The sequence below is a fragment of the Garra rufa genome, chromosome 23 (assembly GCF_049309525.1).
Source record: "Garra rufa chromosome 23, GarRuf1.0, whole genome shotgun sequence".
Taxonomy (NCBI): domain Eukaryota; kingdom Metazoa; phylum Chordata; class Actinopteri; order Cypriniformes; family Cyprinidae; genus Garra; species Garra rufa.
In genome coordinates, this window is record NC_133383.1 from 14,135,155 (window position 1) to 14,155,747 (window position 20,593).

Sequence of the window (20,593 nt, forward strand, 5' to 3'; positions counted from 1 at the left end):
ATTTCCTGAACTTTGATTTGTCAAGCCCCCATTATTTTGACGCTAATAGAAGAAACAATGCATGGAGACGCATAGGCTTGGAGCTAGAGCGCAGCTGGAAGAAAGCGGCGCGCCTAGCGTTTTTCACGCGTTTTTAGGCGCGACATGTGAACGGCCCCTTAGATCGCAAGTTTGGGAAAACTTCGCTTTTCCAGTCAGTTACAGTAGTACAGGCGAGAGAGTGGTGGAAAAGACGAGGACTGTGTGTTGCCGTTGTTCAGCGGTTGTTGGGTATGTGAGTGGGAATACATCTAATTGCCTTCTGCATTTTTGTTTTGCTTTTCCCTCCACTGTACCGAAATCATACCGAACCGTGACGTCTGAACCGAGGTACGAACCGAACCGTGACTTCTGTGAACCGTTCCACCCCTAATATATATATATATATAAATAAATATAATAGAACTTTACAAACAAGCAAATAAATAAAAATTGAATTATAAAGGTAAATAAAGTAAATATTATAAATAAATAATAATGATACAATTAATAATAAAACTATAATAGAAATTTACAAACAAGCAAACAATTTGAAATATAAAAGTTAATAAGTAAATATCATAAGTAAACAAGAATATTAACTATATAAACTACACAATAATAAACTTATAATAAAATTTTACAAACAAGCAAAAATAAATTTGAAAAATATAAGTAAATAAAGTAAATACTAGAAGGAAATACTAATAACCATATAAACAATACAATTAATAAAAAAAAACTAAGAACTTAAATAAATACATTTGAAATATAAAAGTAAATAAAGTAAATACTATAAGTAAACAATAATAACTATATAAACTAGACAATAATAAAACCATAAAAGAACTTTACAAATAAGCAAACTAAAAAAGTAAATACTACAATTAAATAATAATAACAACAACCGATACAAATAATTAAATGATACAATTATAATAACTTTACAAGCAAATAAATATTTATAAAAGTAATTAAAGTAAATACTATAATTAAATAATAATAATAATAATAAGCAAATAATAACTAATACAATTAAACAATACAATTAATAATGAAAATAAAATAGAACTTTACAAACAAGCAAACAAAGAAACAAATAAAAATTTAATTTGAAATATAAAAGTAAATAAGTAAATACTATAAGTAAATAATAATAACAACTATATAAACTACACATAAATAAAACTATAAGAGAACTTTACAAACAAGCAAGCAAGCAAACAAATAAATAAATTATATATCAAATATAAAAATAAATACTATAAGTAATTAATAATAACAACTATATAAACTATACATTTATTAATAAAACTATAATAAAACTCTACAAACAAATAAATACATGTTTTATAAAGTTTCAAAAAAATAAACTAATGTTCTTCTTCTCAAATACAACTTTCTTTACTGATGATGAAACCAAGGGCATGTAAGTGGAGAAATTATTAACCAATAATAATATACAATAATAACCAATATATAACATGTAAATTGTAAAACACAGCATGTCAGCACACGAATTAAAGCATCAAAACAAACAAACAAAAAAAAGTATAAAAATAAAATATAAATATAAATATAAATATAAAACAAAGGAATTCTACACAATAAACAAATAAACAGTATATAAATACACAGTAGTCAACTATAGTCAGCTGTTCTATGACCATGATGTCCACTAGTGTTGGGCGATATGCTAAATTTTCATATCGCCCTATCGTCAGCCTGAGAGATCGCCGATACACGATACTATCGTGCTAATTTAATTAATTATCAATGTACTAAATTCCTTATTCGTTTTGTAAAGGTAGACTTTCTTTTAGCATATGATTAAGTTGTGCGTGTACAGAGCGCTATCTGCCGGAGTTGTTCAAGTTACTTTCGGTTTCATTCTCTGCTATCGTCAGTGAGTGAGTTGTAAATGTGCGTGCCAGAATGTAAATGAATGAATCTTTCTTTACCCGTCATATTGCGAGTATGTTACCGCTGTATGTCTGACCGTTATCATCAGGTGATGTTGTAGTTCAGTTCATATTGAATGCGGAGAAAAGATGCGCGTGTAATTCACGTGCGTATGTTTAGCGTCATCTGATCGCATCGTAATTCTAAATAACGCCTATAGACGTTACTGAGATGAATGTTTGTTTACTATATACAGACTGATTATGATTAATCGTAATTAATTCAGCCTGAACCAGGTTTTACTACCTCTGTTATCCTAATGACTGCAATGCTAATATAATATACCACTCTCTTTAGAATCTACCACCGTATGATGAAAATCTCCCATTTTCACTGCACGAGGTGCGTTAAGGCGCTGTGGCCTCTCTGTGCGTGTGTTTATACCGCGGCAAGTTTCTGAAGCATCCTAGAACAGACTCTCTGTGCTGCATTGCTAAAGTTAAGTTTCTTTGTTGACGGATAAAAATAATAATCGTCTAACTATCGTCAAAGGCATCAGCAACAGGCGATATCTCTGACTATCGTCGATACACGATACTATCGTCTATCGGCACAACCCTAATGTCCACCATCACAAATCATCTCTATTATCACCCACTTCTTCCTGAGAACATCCCAAAAATAAAGTTTTGTCAGATTCATCTAACTTCTGCAGATGTATTGCATCAAACTTTTTATCAAAAATGCAGCTACTTTAGGTTACCATCACAAACACTACGCAAAAAGAGAACGATAGAAAGAGAAAGATCATTAATATGATCATGCAGTCAGTCGGCATGACCACAATATGTAATCTGGCGCAGTGTTCCGGCACGTTCACATGGCATTCATCTTCTCAGTCACAGAGGGCACAGGAGCACCGGCAAACTCTAGCAGCTGTCTGGGAAACGGGTCACTGCTTCGACACACCCTGTGGCTGATGGCCCACGCTGCAAAGCTAGCACACTTTTTCCTTGCCGTCTCTCGCTCTCTTTCGCTCTTCGCAATCCCATGAGAGGACAGCTGCACCAGCGGCACTGACAGAGACTAACAGCACTGGAGCTTTCATACACTCTGATGAACTATATAACTTATAAACACACACACACACACACACACACACACACACACAAATCGCCGGTCCAGACGGCTCTCTTTGCGACAATGCCAAGTGCCCCATACCTCACATGCTAATTACCACGGCAACGCACAGCCAGAGAGCAGCTTGTTGGCTGTCACATGCTGACCAGACATCTGGACTTCCTCTGGTACAGGGACCACATCAACTGGCTGCAGCAGCAACACACACTCACACCCAGACTTTCACAGACAAGTCAAACTGACAGATAAGGACAGTGACGGATACGTGAATGCACACACATACTGGGCTTAAATTTCCTGACATATTATGTTATATGCATGTCATAATAAGCTTTATATGACTCGCCATGGCATACTAGCATTCCATTGCATTATGCAGTATGTGTACTATGCATTTTATGTATGCATGAATGCATGAGTGCCCTGCTACATTTGCAAAAATGTGCAATATACATGCAGTAAACAGAGAATTCTCAACACTAAATCTCAGAATACGACGCTGTGCTTCACTTGACCTTTATTTCAAGTGTGACCAATCAATACTTCCTACCATCCCTGACTTATTTGATCAGACTTCTAAAAGTTGACATTTTCACATAAAATTAAATTGACAATGCAAGATTGTTTTTCACCAGATGGCGTTTGTTGGTGGAGTGTAGCATACTACTGCTTGAAATTTCACTGAAATTTTCTAGAGGCTGAACTGAACATGCAATGAAGTCATGTGACACTAATATTGCATATTATTTCCAGCAGGGGCATTTTCGCTGAGGAGTGCCTCCTCAAAATATTGGATGAGAAAAAAAAAAGTGTGGTACAAAAAATAAAAACACCAATTTACAAAATATAACATTAAAAAGTATATAAATGACTTGTTTTTCTAAAGAAACAACAGCGACACCAGCAGGTAAAGTTACAGTGGGAGTCCACGTCTCTCTTGCCTCCCCTGAGCCCACTGAGTTTTAACAGACGCCCTAAGCATGCAGTGAGTTTAGTGGAGGGTTAATTGAGAATGAATGGGGGAAAGTCATGAGAGGAGACAATGCCTCTATTGCAATATGATTGGATATGACTGATTATGTTCAGCTGTTATCCCTGCCTGTGTAAATCCCATCTCGTCTTTGTGCGCCTTCCGGATTCGCAAATCAGTCTGAATGAACAATATAACAATATGTTAAAAGCAAAGAATAATTAAAAAAAGTAAATGACTCACACACTTCGATACAGTGCCTTCGAAAGTATTCATACCCCTTAAATTTTTTTTTTCATGTTTTATGTCGCTGTCTTATGTTAAACTGTTTTAAACTACTTTTTTCTCTACATCAATCTACACTCCATGTACCATAATAGCAAAACAAGAAGCAAAACAGAATTGTCACAACTTTATACATTTATTAAAAAAAAAAAAAAAAAAAAAAAACACTGGAATAAGCATATTGCATCCATCCAGTTTCAAACTTCTTCCATTAAGGGTAATGAAGAATACATGCTTCTGTAAACCTTCAATGCAGCAGAATTTTTATGAACTCTTCCCCAGATCAGATCTGTGGCTCGATGCAATCCTGTCTCTGAGCTCTACAGGCAGGTTTTTTGGACCTCAGGGCTTGGTTTTTGCTGTTATATGCATTTTCAGCTGTGAGATCTGTTATTAAGACATGTGTCACAGACAATTTGCCACATGTTAACTTTATTTGAAGTGTAGTAACATCTACAAGCAATATGAATGCTCCTGAACTAAATGTCAACTGTCCCAGATGGGGGTATGAATACTTATGCAATGGAATCATTTAGGTTTTTAATTTTAAAAACATTTGCAAAGATGTTAAAAACTTGTTTTTTTTTTGTTTGTTTTTTTTGCTATTATGGTGTGTAGTATGGAGTGTAGATTGATGTGGGTAAAAAAGTAATTTAAAGCAGTTCAACATAAGGCAGCAATATAACAAAACGTGAAAAAAAATGAAGGGATATGAATGCTTTTGCAAGGCACCGTATAATAACTTTGTTACATCATAGAAGACTAAAAATGGCATGAAAACATGATCTGTGGGAGTTTTTAGTAAGTCATCTTGGTGAAATCTTAAGTAAATCTCTGTCTGTCACCAATATTTACCAAGCTTTGAAATGGTTAAAAGTTACCTATTAAAAAGAAAAGCTGAATGTAAGTTTACAAAAAAAAATGTATTGTTTGAATTGTTACTGCTTTTAGTTATTATTTTGGAATAAATGTTAAATACTACATTTAAAAAAAAAAACTTAAAACTTAAAAGAGATTCATACTTGGCTTTAATTGATTATAGATACACGGTTAATGCAAACATATAAAAATAGAATTTTGTTTTCTGATAGTGTACGTAATGTTTATTTAACCAATTCAATTAAAAAGAAGAAAAACATTTGAGGACTCATTTCAGAACACCACCACAAACCACTGATTTCCAATATCTGTAACCTTTATTGCTACATGTTGCATTTTTTTTTTTTTTTAAAGTTCATACTATTATTCAACAAGGATGATCTAAAGTGACAGTAGAGACATTTATTAACCCCAAATAAGCGTATTAACACGATTTCAGAAGGATCACGTGACTGGTGTAATGATGCTGAAAATTCAGCTTTTCTATGACAGGTATAAACTACATTCTAAAATTTATAAAAACAGAAAACAGCTTTAAATTCTAAAAATATTTTACAGTTTTTACTGTATTTTAATCAAATAAATGCAGCCTTGGTGAGAATAATAATGTATTTTTTTCAAGAACTTTTTTGTACCATTCACTGACGATCTAAGCCTGTGTTGGCTAATTGTGAATCACAAGACTTCATTTGCATGTTTTCAATGGTGACAGCAGGAAGGAAGAATGGCTGATGCTGCACAGATGTAAGGAAACTTGTACTAGTGGACAGTGTTGGGGTTACTGTGTTAGAATATTGAGTTACTTCCTAAAACTGCATTACTTAGTTACTTTTTATGAAAAGTAATGCATTATGTTTTATGACTTTTTTGTATGTTTTGCATGTTAAAAAAGTTATATTTTTGGCATATGTAAAAGACCTTTCAGGTTGAAAAAGAAAAGTAAATTCAATTATTAATATATTTAATTATGGCAGATGTGTGTCATATTTCAAGTTTGCATTTGACTGCTTTTATTCATTTTGGGGAATACTGAATTTGTTTTTGTGCAAGTGGAATAAATACATGCATGTTCATATTTAGTGTAGAACTACAGATAGCATCATATTTACACAGTGCACACAATGCCTCTGCACTTACTCCAGATTTCTCTCAACATGGGACAGGAAAGTCAATAAATGGATAAAACTGTAAATAAATGGATAAAACATTTTAAGATATTTTACTGTAAATTAAAAAGTAATGCATTACTTTAGTAGTTACTTGCAAAAAGTAATCTGATTATGTAAATTACCCCCAACACTGCTAGTGGAATAGTAAAACGAAGCAGTGGCTTAACAAGACCTGTAATAGATATTTGCATTTAAAATCCTCATTAAATTTTGTATCAATAATGTAAAACATTCATTTCATACATTAGGTCTCTGTTTGAAGGCATCTTCATGACAGAGCATCAGAGCATCTCACACACACACACACACACACACACACACACACACACACACACACACACACACACACACACACACACACACACACACACACACACACACACACACACAGCCCATGAATAATCCACACTCTCTACTCTCTTGATTTTTCTTCTATAGTTGGAGTGAGCTGCAATCAGGCGCAGAGGAACTTTTAGTCGCGTGGGTACAAGGATTAATAATTAAAAATCCCTCAATAATCCAGATGCAGTTAACTCTCTGTGCCAACAGAGAGGGAGGAGTATGGCATGCTTTCATTTTTAATTCTCAGATTTAATGAAGAGACTTTCTGTCTCCGTTATCCTGGTTTAACTTGACACTAAACACTGCCTAATGAACTCAGCCTGGTTATGTGTTACAGGTTCTCTCTTTAATCACAATCTTGTTAATCAGGGTGACTATGCTATAAGGCTGCATGTCTGGATGATAAATATTCAAAATTCTCTGAATATTTTGCAGTTTTTTTAAAGAAGACTCTTTGGATCAAATAAACGCAGGCTTGGTGAGCCAAAGTACAGCAAAAACAGTAAAAATGTAAAATATTTTTTACTGTTTAAAATAACTGTTTTCTATTTGAATATATTTCAAAATGTAATTTATTCTTGTGATATTAAAGCTGAACTTTTAGTATCATTACTTCAGTCACATGATCCTTCAGAAATCATTCTAAGATTCTGATTTGCTGCTCAAAAACATTTATTATTATTATGATGCTGTTTTTTTGGTAAATAGAAAGAACAGCATTTATCTGAAATAGAAAATTATAAATTTAGAACATAGAATTTTAGAAATAGAACATTATAAAATGTCTTTATCATCAGTTTATTATCAATTTAAAGCATCCTTGCTACATAAAACTATCAATTTCTATCATTTCTTTCTCCCCCCAAAAATTATACTAACTACATAATATTATACTATAATAATAAAAATGTTTCTTGAACCTCAAATCAGCATATTAGGATGATTTCTGTAACAGACTGGAGTATATTACAAAATATTACAAAAATATCTTACAAATATTACAAAATCTAACTTTTTGACTGGTATATCACAGGACTTTTTTTAACATTTTAAATTGATTCAATATATTTTACTCTTTAAAATAATTCATGATAATGAATTAAACTTATCATTTTTATTCATATATATACGAATATAACAAAAAACAACAATACGTTCCATTTCATTATTGCTTACCTAATATTATTCATTATTTAAAAAAAAGTTAAATCAAAAATTAAATCAAATAAATATTACTAAGCAAAAAACAAAAAAAAGTTTGTTACTAAAATACTAAAATTTACCATTAAATGAAAAGTGTCACACAGGGACTTTAGTGTACATTTTTGAGTCAGTATTTAAATGTAGTTTAAAAGGTTTGAATCGATTGCGACGGATCTTGTCAATGGTTTCATGAAATGAATCTAATTGACCAACACATTTTCTGCTACTAAAGTTTAAATTATAGAGGCTATAAAACATTTAAACAAATTTTGTGAATTAAGTCTAATGACTAGTCTTTAGAAAACTTACTTTACATTAAACTTTACCCAATAAAAACACATTGTGATATACTGTATATCATACTCCTGCTAAATCATAGTAAAAAGCAGTCTTAAAAAGCAGCATCCTAAACAAGCTGTGCTTTGTCTGATGGCAAAAACAATGCAGAGATCAGCAGAGAGATGTGGTTAATCATCTGTCCATTTAGCCGTAATGTACAACAACATCATATGACTCAAGTAAACAAAAGCGGCTTATAATCGTCAGATCATCTGACCCCGGTAAACGAGCCCTGTCTGCAAACTTCCCAAAAGCTTAGCTTGAATTAGGAAGCCTCGCGCTTGGCTGGAGAGAAAAATTCTGCGGGTGATTTTTTTTAGTTAAAAGAGAAAAATCAAACTTGACGGCTTTTATTTCCCCTCCACGCTCCTCTCTGAAACAGCTATTAATTGGTCAACCAGAGAGACAAGACAGCGATTAACATCACTCATCTATCCTCTCCTCATTGTTTCTGTACTGAGATTTTTTTAAGGGTTCATCTGTCGAGTGCTGCTTTGGCATAAACACATGAAGCAGAAGCAGCAATCAGCTCCCACATGCGTACAGACCCGCGAGACAGGCCTGTCTGAGAGGTGAGAGTCCGGTTAATGAAAGAGAAAGATAAAAGAGAGAGGAACATCAGGTGTTATTAACAGAACTGTCAGGGAAATGCACAGCCGGTGTAATGAGAAAGTACTTTAGCACGGCCCATGTTTCAGGAAGGGTTGTCTCAGCCTTAGACACAGACCGCCCAAGGTCCATTCGTTGGACTACTCAAAGAAAACAACAGAAAGCAACACAAGGGTCAGGCTATACAGCCTTTTATCAGTCCACCTGGAAGCTAAAAACGCATTTGCTCTCTAGTTCATACTTATGACGTCTTTTCTAAAGTCTGGCGACAGAAAACACTCAAATAGGGCTGTCACAACTTCTCGATTCAATTCAAGTACTCGTTTTTGAAAAATCCTTGATTGCATTTTGCTTGTGTTGAGTAACCGGAAAAATACAGCGAAACCGGAAGTAACGCGTTCCGCGAACGAGAATCCATTAAATGCTAGGGCTGCAACTAACGACTATTTTAATAGTCGACTAGTCACCGACTATTGAAACGATTAGTCGACTAATCGGATAATTATTCAATTTTTCTCAAATTTAGCATGAGATTGCTTTAATTATGTGGAAAATTATAGTAAACACAAGAAAGAAGGGGGTACTTCAATAAAAAATGCATATTTTGCTGCTGATAGGCCAATTCATCCTAAAAGTAAATAAAAATGCCCTGTCTAAAACCAATTAGGCACAGTGCTCGGTCAGTACAGACATAAATGCATAAATTAAGAAACTCTATAATTTTTTAATGGACAGGCACATTTGTTTTATAAGAAAAAATAAATTAAAATCAAGTAAACATTTTCTTCCTGTAAACCATCAGCAGCAATAAAACAGTAAACAAAAATGTATATCCAAAACAAAACGTATTGGCTTCCATGTTATTTAAATCTTACCGAGGCCAGCCAAACTCCGTTTCATTCAACTGTCCGACGTGCTTTCTCTTTAAATGTTCGTGCATCACAGAGGTGCTGCCGTGATGCGCAAGGACTGCTTTACAAACCATGCAGGTAATATTTTAATTCGCCGTAGCAGGCTAAAATGCTCCCAAACTTTACTCCTGTTTCATACATACTCAGTCAGCAGTGAGTCTACAGTTCGTGTGCGTTACGTATGCGGTGCAGAAGAAGCACAGACTCGTTTTGCTTTCACACAGAACGCGTTTGCAGTCCGTACATTGTGAACGTTCTAATCCGTTAACATGGGTGTGGGAAAAAAAAAACGGAGACGGAGTATGTGTGAAACGGGCGTGTTTTGGTACGCGCAGCTGCTGCGTTGGACGCCGCCATTTCTGTATGTTATCGCTCAGCATAGAAGCTGCGTATGTGCGACTCTCGGCAGAAAGATGCCTCACTCGGTTGTCTGGCGACAACATCGACAATGAAATTCATTGTCGACTATTTCTATTATCGATTTTTGTCGACAACGTCGACGAATCGTTGCAGCCCTATTAAATGCATTATTAGATTTTCCAAGGCTACATTATAAATTAAACCCATTTTAAAATCATAAAGCATAATTCGATTGTGAATTCACAAATGCTACGATTCAATTAAAGATATATAAGCGCTTGATTATTTTCACGCATGTAGGTTATGTACCAGCGTGCCAAAGCGGCTCAGTTCACAGTAAATGCTGCTCCACACAAACTGTTATCATTTACATGTGAATATGGGCTTATTACAATGTTAATCTGGGAATGCAATGTCTACCATTTCATCAAATTTGTAAGGTAAATCATTTATAACCCTACACAAACACAGGGGAATACATTATTATCTTTCTTAAAGAGCCCTTCGCTCTGACTAGCATTTCTGCCATTAAGAAACGGCCAAATATTACGGATTAAGTGCACATTTGAATGAAATGTTGTTTAGTCAATATTAAACAAGGATTAGATTGCGTAGTAAAGTGTAAAAACAATCATCAAGCTGTTGGTGCCCTCTGCACTCATTTGTTAAAATGCTTTATGTACGTTAGCTCTATTGTTGATAATGCATTATGTATTTTACTAGTTGGCTGATTATTTTTGTCACAATTCTGACTTTATTTCTCACAATTCTGAGTTCAAATGTTACAATCCTGCCTTTTTCTCACAGTTCTGAATTTATATTTCACAATTCTGGCTTTATTAATAAAAGTTTTATAAATCCTCAGAATTATGAGAAATAAAGTCAGAATTGTGAGAAATAAACTCAGAATAGTGAGAATAAAAAGTCACAAATTTTATAATTGCCCGATTACTTGATTACCAAAATAATCGTTAGTGACATCCTACTTACAAAGACTAATTTCTAGTCAAAGAAATAAAAATCAGTATAACTAGATAAACTCATGAAATGTCCATGATTTTTATATGACCTTTGAAAAATTTACACACGGGGAAGACTGACACAGAAGAGAAGAAATTGTTGAATAGTCACAATTTTTGTTTTCTTTGCACACAAAAATTATTCTCGTAGCTTCATAACATTACAGTTAAACCACTGATATTACAAGGACTATTTTAACATTGTCCTTATCACCTTTCTGGGCCTTGAACATGTCAGTTCAGTTGTTGTCTATAGGGGGTCAGAAAGCTTCTAGATTTCATTAAAAATATCTTAATTTGTGTACTGAAGATGAATGAAGGTCTTACGGTTTTGGAACGACATGAGGGTGACACAATGACACAATTTTTATTTTTGTGTGAACTATAAGTGATAGTTCACCCAAAAATGAAAATTTGATGTTTGTCTGCTTTCCCCCAGGGCATCCAAGATGTAGGTGACTTTGTTTCCTCAGCAGAACACAAACGAAGATTTTTAACGAAAACCAGTGCAGTCTGCCAGCCAAATAATAGAGGTGGATGGGCACCAAACCTTTAAAAGTAAACAAAAACATGCACAGACAAATCCAAATTACACCCTGCGGCTCGTGACGATACATTGGTGTCCTAAGACATGAAACGATCGGTTTTTGTGAGAAACTGAACAGTATTTATATAATTTTTTACCTTTGATACACAGCCACGTCCATCTGTCCTGAGCACGAGCTTTGTATCCGGCTCGTGACATGAGCACGCACTCTGGCGTAGTATACGCAAACACCGTAAGGGGAAATCGGTTAAAAGTCCCGGATGAGTTTGCGCAAGCAAATGTAATCTTTTAGCTTTAAATCGGTTTGAACAATCAGGATAAGCGCAAGTAATTACCATTTTGAATAGCTGCTATACCCACAGTCTGTGTGCACTGTGTAAACAATGAGTGTCGTATACACGCGACAGATAGCTTCCGGCGTTTGCGTATACTACGTCAGAGCGCGTTCACATGTCACGAGCCGAAAGCTAAACTCGTGCTCAGGACAGATGGACGTGGCTGTGTATCAAAGGTAAAAAAATTATATAAATACTGTTCAGTTTCTCACAAAAACCGATCGTTTCGAGTCTTAGGACATCAGTGTATCGTCACGAGCCGCAGGGTGTAATTTGGATTTGTCTGTGTATGTTTTTCTTTCCTCTAAAGATTTGGTAACCATTGACTGCCATTATTTGACTGACAGACTGCACCGGTTTTTGTTAAAAATCTTCGTTTGTGTTCTGCTGAGGAATCAAAGTCACCTACATCTTGGATGCCCTGGGGGTAAGCAAATAAACATCAAATTATCATTTTTGGGTGAACTATCCCTTTAAGAGGTTTAATTTGAGTACATACACAACTGTAGAGAATAAGTGTCTGTGTAGACTGCAGACAGTGAAGTTGAGTTTAGGAGGAGAGCTTTTATGTTACACCGCCTGTCAGTTTCAGAACTAATCCATCTGAATGTTCTCAGCACAGAGTGTAATTACAGCCCTAAGTATCCAGTCAAACACAAAACGGCAACTTTGTACTTCAACAATCGAGCAGTAAAGGTAAAAGAGTATTCCACAGCTGCACAGCACCCTGCCTGTACAACTAATGACCATTTAGTTTCTCTCAAAGTGATCTCAGGGTTTATACCTTATACCCGGGCCCAAGCTGATGAATGGCGAAGATCTGTGCAGGATTCAGCGCCTCACTGAAGACGTAGACGGCTCCAAGCTGCCCACAGAACACTCGGTTAGCATCCGCAGTCTCTGAAGAGCCCAGGAAACATTTATCATAACTCTGCAGGAAGGGAGAGAAGAAGAGGAGATAATCAAGATAAAGGAAGAAAAAAAAAGCCCAAGAAGAAAGATACCAAAAGTGGAGCTTTTTATCAGTTCAACGGCTTGAGAGTTTTCGCAAAAAGCCCTCTGGAGATGTTTACTTCCCATCTTCTGGTCATCTTGTTCTGAATTACTTTAGCTAGTCTATACACAATGTACTAAATAGGTTTGCCTGAGAGGAAAAAGGGTATGGCTAATCTCTATCTCTTTGATCCACAGAGACAAGTCTTTATCTAATTGCCTATCATTTTACAGGTGTAATATTTTTCAGAGCTGAAAGAAAAAAAGTTGACTGGAAGTTGATTTAGGCAACACTGAGATGGTCATGTGTTTCTTGAGGCTGTGTATGAAAAAGAATGAGAAAGTAAAAGCGCTGGAAAGGTGGGAAAGCTGCTAGCAGCGCAAACACTTACATCATTGGTGTTGACGTGCCATGCCATGTCGCCGTAGGAAACCAGCTGGCCGTTGACATAGCAACGGATCTCACTATTCCTCCAACGGTTGTAGATGTGAACTATGCTGATCATGTACCACTGTAGAAGAGGACAGGAAGTAGAAAAATATGTATTCAATATTCACACAGCTCACTCAGCCAAGCATATGTGAAAACCTACAGTAGCAACACAATGTTCTTTATGAAACCCTGTTTTCACCACTGAATTAAAATATACATATATATAATTTATATTTTACAATTCTGACTTTATTTCTCACAATTCTTTTGTATGTCACTATTCTGACTTCAGAGTTTATATTACACTATTCTGAGTTTATATCTCACAATTTTCAGTTTATATCTCACAATTCTCAGTTTGTATCACAATTCTGACTTTATTTCTCACAATTCTGAATTTATATTTTAACCATTCTGGCTCTATTTTTCACAATTCTGGCTTTACATTTCACAATCCTGACTTTATTTCTCACAATTCTGAGTTTATCTCTCACAACTTTGGCTTTATTTCTCACAATTCTGAGTTTATATTACACTATTCTCAGTTTATATCTCACACTTTTGGCTTTATTTCCCACAATTCTGAGTTTGTATGTCACTATTCTGACTTTATTTCTCACAATTCTGAGTTTGTATCTCACACTTTTGGCTTTATTTCCCACAATTCTGAGTTTGTATGTCACTATTCTGACTTTATTTCTCACAAATCTTAGATTATATTGCACTATTCTGAGTTTATATCTCACAATTCTGGCTTTATTACTCACAATTCTGGCTTTATTTATCACTAATCTGAGTTTGTATCTCACAATTCTGGCTTTATTACTCAATTCTGAGTTTTTATCTCACAATTCTGACATTATTTCTCACAATTCTTAGATTATATTGCACCATTCTGAATTTCTATCTTACAATTCTGATTTTGTTTTCTCCAACTTTCATGGACGAAAGGATCAATCTGCATCATGAAATACTTCTGTTTTTGTACATTTTGTGTATTTATGAGAATACAAAATGAAATCATGCATTTCATGATCCTTACAGATCATTTTGTTCACAAGTTACAAGGATCGAATTAGTTATCAGGAGCACTGGGAGAAATCCTATTGAACAACTCATTTGGCCTTCTGCCCGTATTTTCATTTATTTACTTACTATTAGTTTATATTATTGCCTGCCCAATGCAACCAAGTGATTTCTAAATTCAGCATTCAATACTGAATTGATAAATTATCCACTAGTCTTGGCTTGACAGCATCAATTACCACAAAGTTAAATTATCCGCAAAAACAAGCAAATTAAATACAAAGCAATAGAACAAAAGAAAAACCCTCAGTAATGCCGTGTCCCATTGACGTCCACTGCATTATTGTTAATGCAATGGGATAAGAGAATTTATTTTCTGTGGTAACTGATGGCATACTACATATAGAGTTTAAATTATACAGAACCAATCTTTAAAGCATTGGGCCAAGAAAATTCGCCGGAAATGACCCGGCCTCAAAATTAAAATGGTTCAATTTTTAGATCAAGCACATAAAACATCATCTCATTACATGCTTCTAAACCAAGAGCTAAATATACTGAAACAGACTCATTCTGTTTGATGGCAGCAATGCTAAAAGCTGTTCTGGCATATGAATTAAAGATCAGAGGCCTGACGTTTGAAAGCGCTCCAGTGAGGAATACGGCAACACAGATCATGTAAAAGTGTCAACCGTGTATCCGTAATTTAAACAAATAACTGAACTCTCGTTGGGTGGAGTCCATACGGATGAGCTCTTGAAATTAGTGTGGCCCGTCAGATTTAGGGAGAACTTCCTCAAAAGACCTAATTTCCCCGAATATCCTCTCCACCTTTCTAGCATCTTATTAAAACGTAAGGCGATATTAGCTGGGGTGACAGCGGGGAAAAGGGATAATCCAAAATCTGCTAGACCAAAAATCCATCCCGTAACCAAGATTTCATAGCTTTTAATGCCAGTTAAGATTTTACATAAATGCAAGAAAGGGTCATCGTCGTCTAGACGGGGCTTTGGATTTCCCAAAAACACTATTTGAAACACAGCCCTAGAGAAGTCCTCCAGTTATGAACTTTTCTTCTCAGCTGCTGGTCTCCATTGACCAATAACAATTACATCATTTAAGTTCTGGATGGATCTTTTAGCTCAGTTCAATTCAATTACATTTCTTTTTGTTCACTTCTCCAATCCTCCCTGATCCCCTGTTTTGGCTCTTTTCTTTCCCTCTTTAATATCTACGGAGGTTTAATATAAATCTAAGAATCACTAACAAAGTGCTTGATTAAAATCCAGCCCTTTTGTCCCACCACACACTGTTTCAATAGCAGAACAAAGTGCTGACTAATTAGGTGAGTTGCGAAGTTGATTGTTAAGCCGAGTACACATTTTCTCACACTAGAGTGTGTGTGTGTCTGGGCGAAGGGGTATAGCTTGCATTCTAATTGGCACACAACCCTCCCTTGTCATCCTCCTCCACAAGCAGACAGGATGAGGTATCATTTTCGAACATCCCTTGCCAAACTTATTTCCATTTGTCGTTTAACAACGTGTGCGACTGAGCCGAATCCATCCCAGCGGGACAATAAGAGGAGCCAAGTTATCAAAAACCAGATGTTGCTGTATCAGCCCACTCTGAGTGAGAGAGAAAAAAAAAAAAATAAAGAGAGAAGAAAGAGGGAGCGCTAAATAGACAGATCCCGAGTGCTAAACTGAAACGAGGTCTTATAGGAATAAATCCCACTGGAATTTCCTTTGTTTCTTTTGTGGACAAGCTAACAAATCTAAAGGGCTTCAAGTAGGGCTGACTCAGTGGACACATCAAATTTGTGCAAAGATAAAGACAGAGAAGGATAGACAGGTGTGGTTTAACACAGCTGCTGCCCTCTAGAGGCTCATCCAGTTATCTGTGCAGATCAGAGACATGCTAGGGGACCTTTATCTTTCTGGAGAGGGGCAAAAGTTGCTTTCACATGCACTTTTTTTTAAGCTTTCACGTGTGCTTTTGAAATCCATCACGGTAACTTGTATGGGGAGGCAAGGTCCACAGATGCGCATGAGCACAGACAGTGGCTGTCGCATGGTAAGTGAGTACTAAACTAAGTTCTCTTTCATGTCTTATTGCACTTAAACTGTCAAATACATACAAGTTTATGTAAAAATAAACAAACAAACAAAAACCATGAGTCGGTTATGTCTGTGAAGCTAATTACATGTTTATATTAGATCTGTGTGGCAGCAGTGTAATATACAGTAAATAAATCAATAAATCCACTGCTCTCTTGTCTCCTCTGAGGCTGGGACTCTAAACAGTGTTCTGTGTTCATCTGTGCACCAGCGACAGAACAGTTAGCATGTTTTGCTCGAACTTTTGCCATGGCGTTAGAACTGGTACACTGCTCTTGCTTGCAAAAACAAAATGGCGGTGCCGTGGGTAGAAGCGTTCAGATTAAAGGGCGGTAATATTATAATAAGATCCCCTTTCTACGTCACAGGGGGAGCGAAATCTGACCAGCTCGTTTTTTCATAAGCTTGCAGAGAAAGGCTAACCCAAACATTTTTTTACTGGGTTGTTCTTTTTCACATTTTCTAAGTTGTAGATGCACCAGGGACCCGATCGTAGCACTTAAACGAAAGTCAGATTTTCATCATGTCACCGTTAAAAAGAAAAAAATAATTTCCATTATATTGTTTTTCCTTTTACCACCTTATAAAAAAAAGTTTTTCGCAAAGATGAATTGTTCACAATAAGATCAATAACATGCATTTAAATTGTGTGCATTTCCATTTTATGTCATCATAAATGGGTATGCAAAATAAAAATTATGCAAAATTATCCAAGAAACAATATCTAGATTTCTAGATTGCTATGCAGTTGCTAAGGTTTTCAAGTGGTTTTTATGCATAGCTATGTGGCTGCTAGGTTTACTGGCCTCTATTCAAATTTTATCTGAAGATCTGAAGTACACAAACAAAGCTTGTTGAAAATCAAACCCCTAAATTCAAAATACAGTCATTTTGATGTCACTAATAAAGGAAAAGGTCATATATTAACACTACTGTACTCTAGTTACACTAATCAACTTATGTGTATAGACAGGTCAAAACGTACCTTCCTAGGCTGGAAGTCGTATTTCACACAGTGTTGAAAGCCTTTCCCCTTCGACTTCAGTGATGTCACAATTAAACAGTTCCCCACAAAGTGCGCTGAATAGCCAATCCCTTTGCTGGTTCGAAAACTAGGGGACAGACAAAAGAGAAAGAACTGATTTTATGAAGAAAAAAAGAAAGGAGGCAAAACATGGCAGTATGAGACAATGTTTTAACATTTTTAACTGCAACTTGCTCACTCCACTGCTCACTTAAAATACGAATCAACAAAAACCACCCCATCTTCTATTTACAATCTTCTTTCATCTTCTATTTGCCCTGCCCAAACGAAACACTTTGTTATTCAGACCATGCAACAGAACAATCTGATTTTAGCATGCTTTCTGCAAAAATAAAATTAATTGAACTTTTATAGTCAGAAACCTGAAAATATGGAGGGAGAATGTCAGGCTTTATTCTTGGCGGGAAAACAAACATGGCTGACTGAGTCATTGGCAGCAGAGATTGCTGGGAGCGCTGGCTGCTGTCGATAAGGTGACTGGCTATCAGTCGGGCCTCAAAGCGGTGCTGTTTCTCTCGCTCTGTGCCTACACGGCTACATAATGCTATGCTGAGCTCATCACGGTAACAGAGAAACAGGAAACAGGATTACATGCTGATTTAAGCGAGGTCAGTGGCCCTCAGACTTCTGAAGAGCTAATCTGTACCTTCAACATCTCCTCCCTCAATAATGTGCAACCGCTGCTACCCCAACATGGAGGATATGCATTATTTGCTGTTACAAATATTCAAAAAGACCTCCTGGTGATACAAGTGATGTTGTAGAACCATTTCTTTCCCAGTACTGCTGCTACAGCCATGCAGTTATTAATTTTATTTATTATAAGCATATGACTTATCACTAGTGATGTCAAAATTAGCGTGTTAACACAGGCGATTAAATTCTCCAGTTTAACAGCATTAAAAATATTCAACGCAAGGGCGGGGCTAGGGTTGGCCACCCCACTCACAACTACTGCCTCTTTTTTTTTTGACAAGTAGTTCATTTATTTAGACGCAGAACGTCTTTACGACCACATCAAATAGGAGACTTTTCAGATGCGCACTCCAACTTCGCCTCAGTGCCAGGTGCTAGTCAAACAAGTGCGGAAAAGGTACCAGTGATGAGGGAGCTTTAGTAGAACAACAGTGAACTGTGGTCAGATGGGATGTTGTCAGGCCATATGTCAGTAAAAAAAACAAATGTACCTGTCCTGTCAATACACACACAAATTGCACGTTCACATTCAGCAGAGGCAGCTCCTAAAGTAATAGCAGCCAAATAACCTAATAGCCTAATAACAAAAGAAAAAAAGAGGAAATCAAAAAAATGTATAGGTTTAAGGATTCATTAATTTATATTTTATTTTCATTTTAGAATTTAGTGTTTGATAACTTTATTCACTTTCTGTATATTTTCTACTTGCTGAAAGGCACAGATAAATAATGGGTTTATGTAAAGATTGTTTTAAGTTAAACTTAAATTAGATTTTTTTGAAGCCTAATAAATGTTAAAATTATACTGTAATGTTAAATATTAGGAAGAAAATAATTTCCTAGAGACATCAGTAATACTGGTATCAGTGATACTTACCTTCAGTCATAGAAAAAAATATTTAACAAATATTAAAAATATACGGTCTTTATGTTGTTTCTACATTAATTTGAAGATTGAATGTGAAATTACCACAATATAAAAGTATTTTTTTTAAATGTTAGGTGGAATTAATTGCGATTCTACAGAAAAATGTGTGATTAATTACTTTTTTTTATCAACTGACAGCGATACTTATCACATGGCGCCCTTAAGGCCAGTGTATTTAGTGTATTCAAGTCATACATTTACAGTACGTCTCTTTCCCGGGAATCAAACTCGTGACCTTGGCACAGTTAGCAGCATACAGGAGAGCTACAGGAAATAGGCGTGTAAAATTAAATTACATCTATGTATACTAATAACTCATTCTGCTGGACTTATCTGCAGCCTTCAACACAGCAAATCATCCTATCTGTTCTCTTGACAGCAAGCATAATGGGAACCGCATGCACTCCATAAGTACTGTAGGTCCTTCAGGGTATCTTAAAGGGGATTATGAGTGTTTTTGTGAAACTAACATCAAAACCAGACTAAAGAATAAAATGCTACAGAAGTGTAGAATACGGAATTAAAGTGTAGCTCTGACATTCAATTAAAGGTCAAAACTAACAAGGATCCTCAAGGCTACTCTGCAAGGCATCTCCAGTTTACGACCCTACTATATTTTCAAAAAACAACCAGAGGTTCTTTAGAGAATCTCCTATGACATTTAGGAATTTTGCGAATTTATTTAGTTTGCCCTCTGGTACGGCAAGCTTTTCTTGGTAACTGGAAAATAGGGCAGGGCTCATCACTCCTAAATTAGCAGTCTCTTCTTGTGGGCCAGCCCTGTAGAGACACTTACCACTTCAAACAGAAATGGTAATATAATATTTCATATGCACAGATCTCCCGTGTTTCCACCACGCTGAGAAGCTCGAGGCTCACAGGTGTTGGTCTAGGTCGCTTAGAGCTTCTGCTCTGAAATCAGTCCTGGCATTTACATTTTAATGACTGACGACTGGTCAGCACTTCCTTAATGTGTCACACACATTATACTCACCAGTATAAGTATGGTTTATCCTTGTCTACATTGATATTATTGAGTGGGTCCATTCGGAACCAAGTGTTGAGAGTGAATCCGTTCTGGTAAGGCCACTTAGCAATGGGCGGCAAAGCAATAGCCTGCCGGGGGACAAAACACAAAAGAAATTAGCAGCTGCACATTTGCAGAATCACACTAAAAAGCTGATATACAATCAACTGACAAATTTGACCTTGGCACAGTGGTTAACATCACAATTTGCGCTCTAATAACTCCATCTGTGCGTTAATTACCACAGACAATATATTAAGATAAGAGATAATAACTCTCTCAGTTTATATAAAACAAA

General features: G+C 35.8%; 1 protein-coding gene across 4 annotated transcripts in view; it reads right to left on the reverse strand.

The window, feature by feature from the left end:
- nbeaa (neurobeachin a) overlaps positions 1–20,593 on the reverse strand; it is a 176,130-nt gene that overhangs the window by 69,656 nt on the left and 85,881 nt on the right. For all 4 annotated transcript variants that reach the window (XM_073829010.1, XM_073829009.1, XM_073829011.1 and 1 more), the window contains exons 5-8: positions 20,263–20,384; positions 17,586–17,712; positions 13,414–13,533; positions 12,813–12,959 (exon numbers count right to left, since the gene is read on the reverse strand). In XM_073829010.1, coding sequence (XP_073685111.1) covers positions 12,813–12,959; positions 13,414–13,533; positions 17,586–17,712; positions 20,263–20,384 — 516 coding nt within the window. The remainder of the gene's footprint in view (positions 1–12,812; positions 12,960–13,413; positions 13,534–17,585; positions 17,713–20,262; positions 20,385–20,593) is intronic.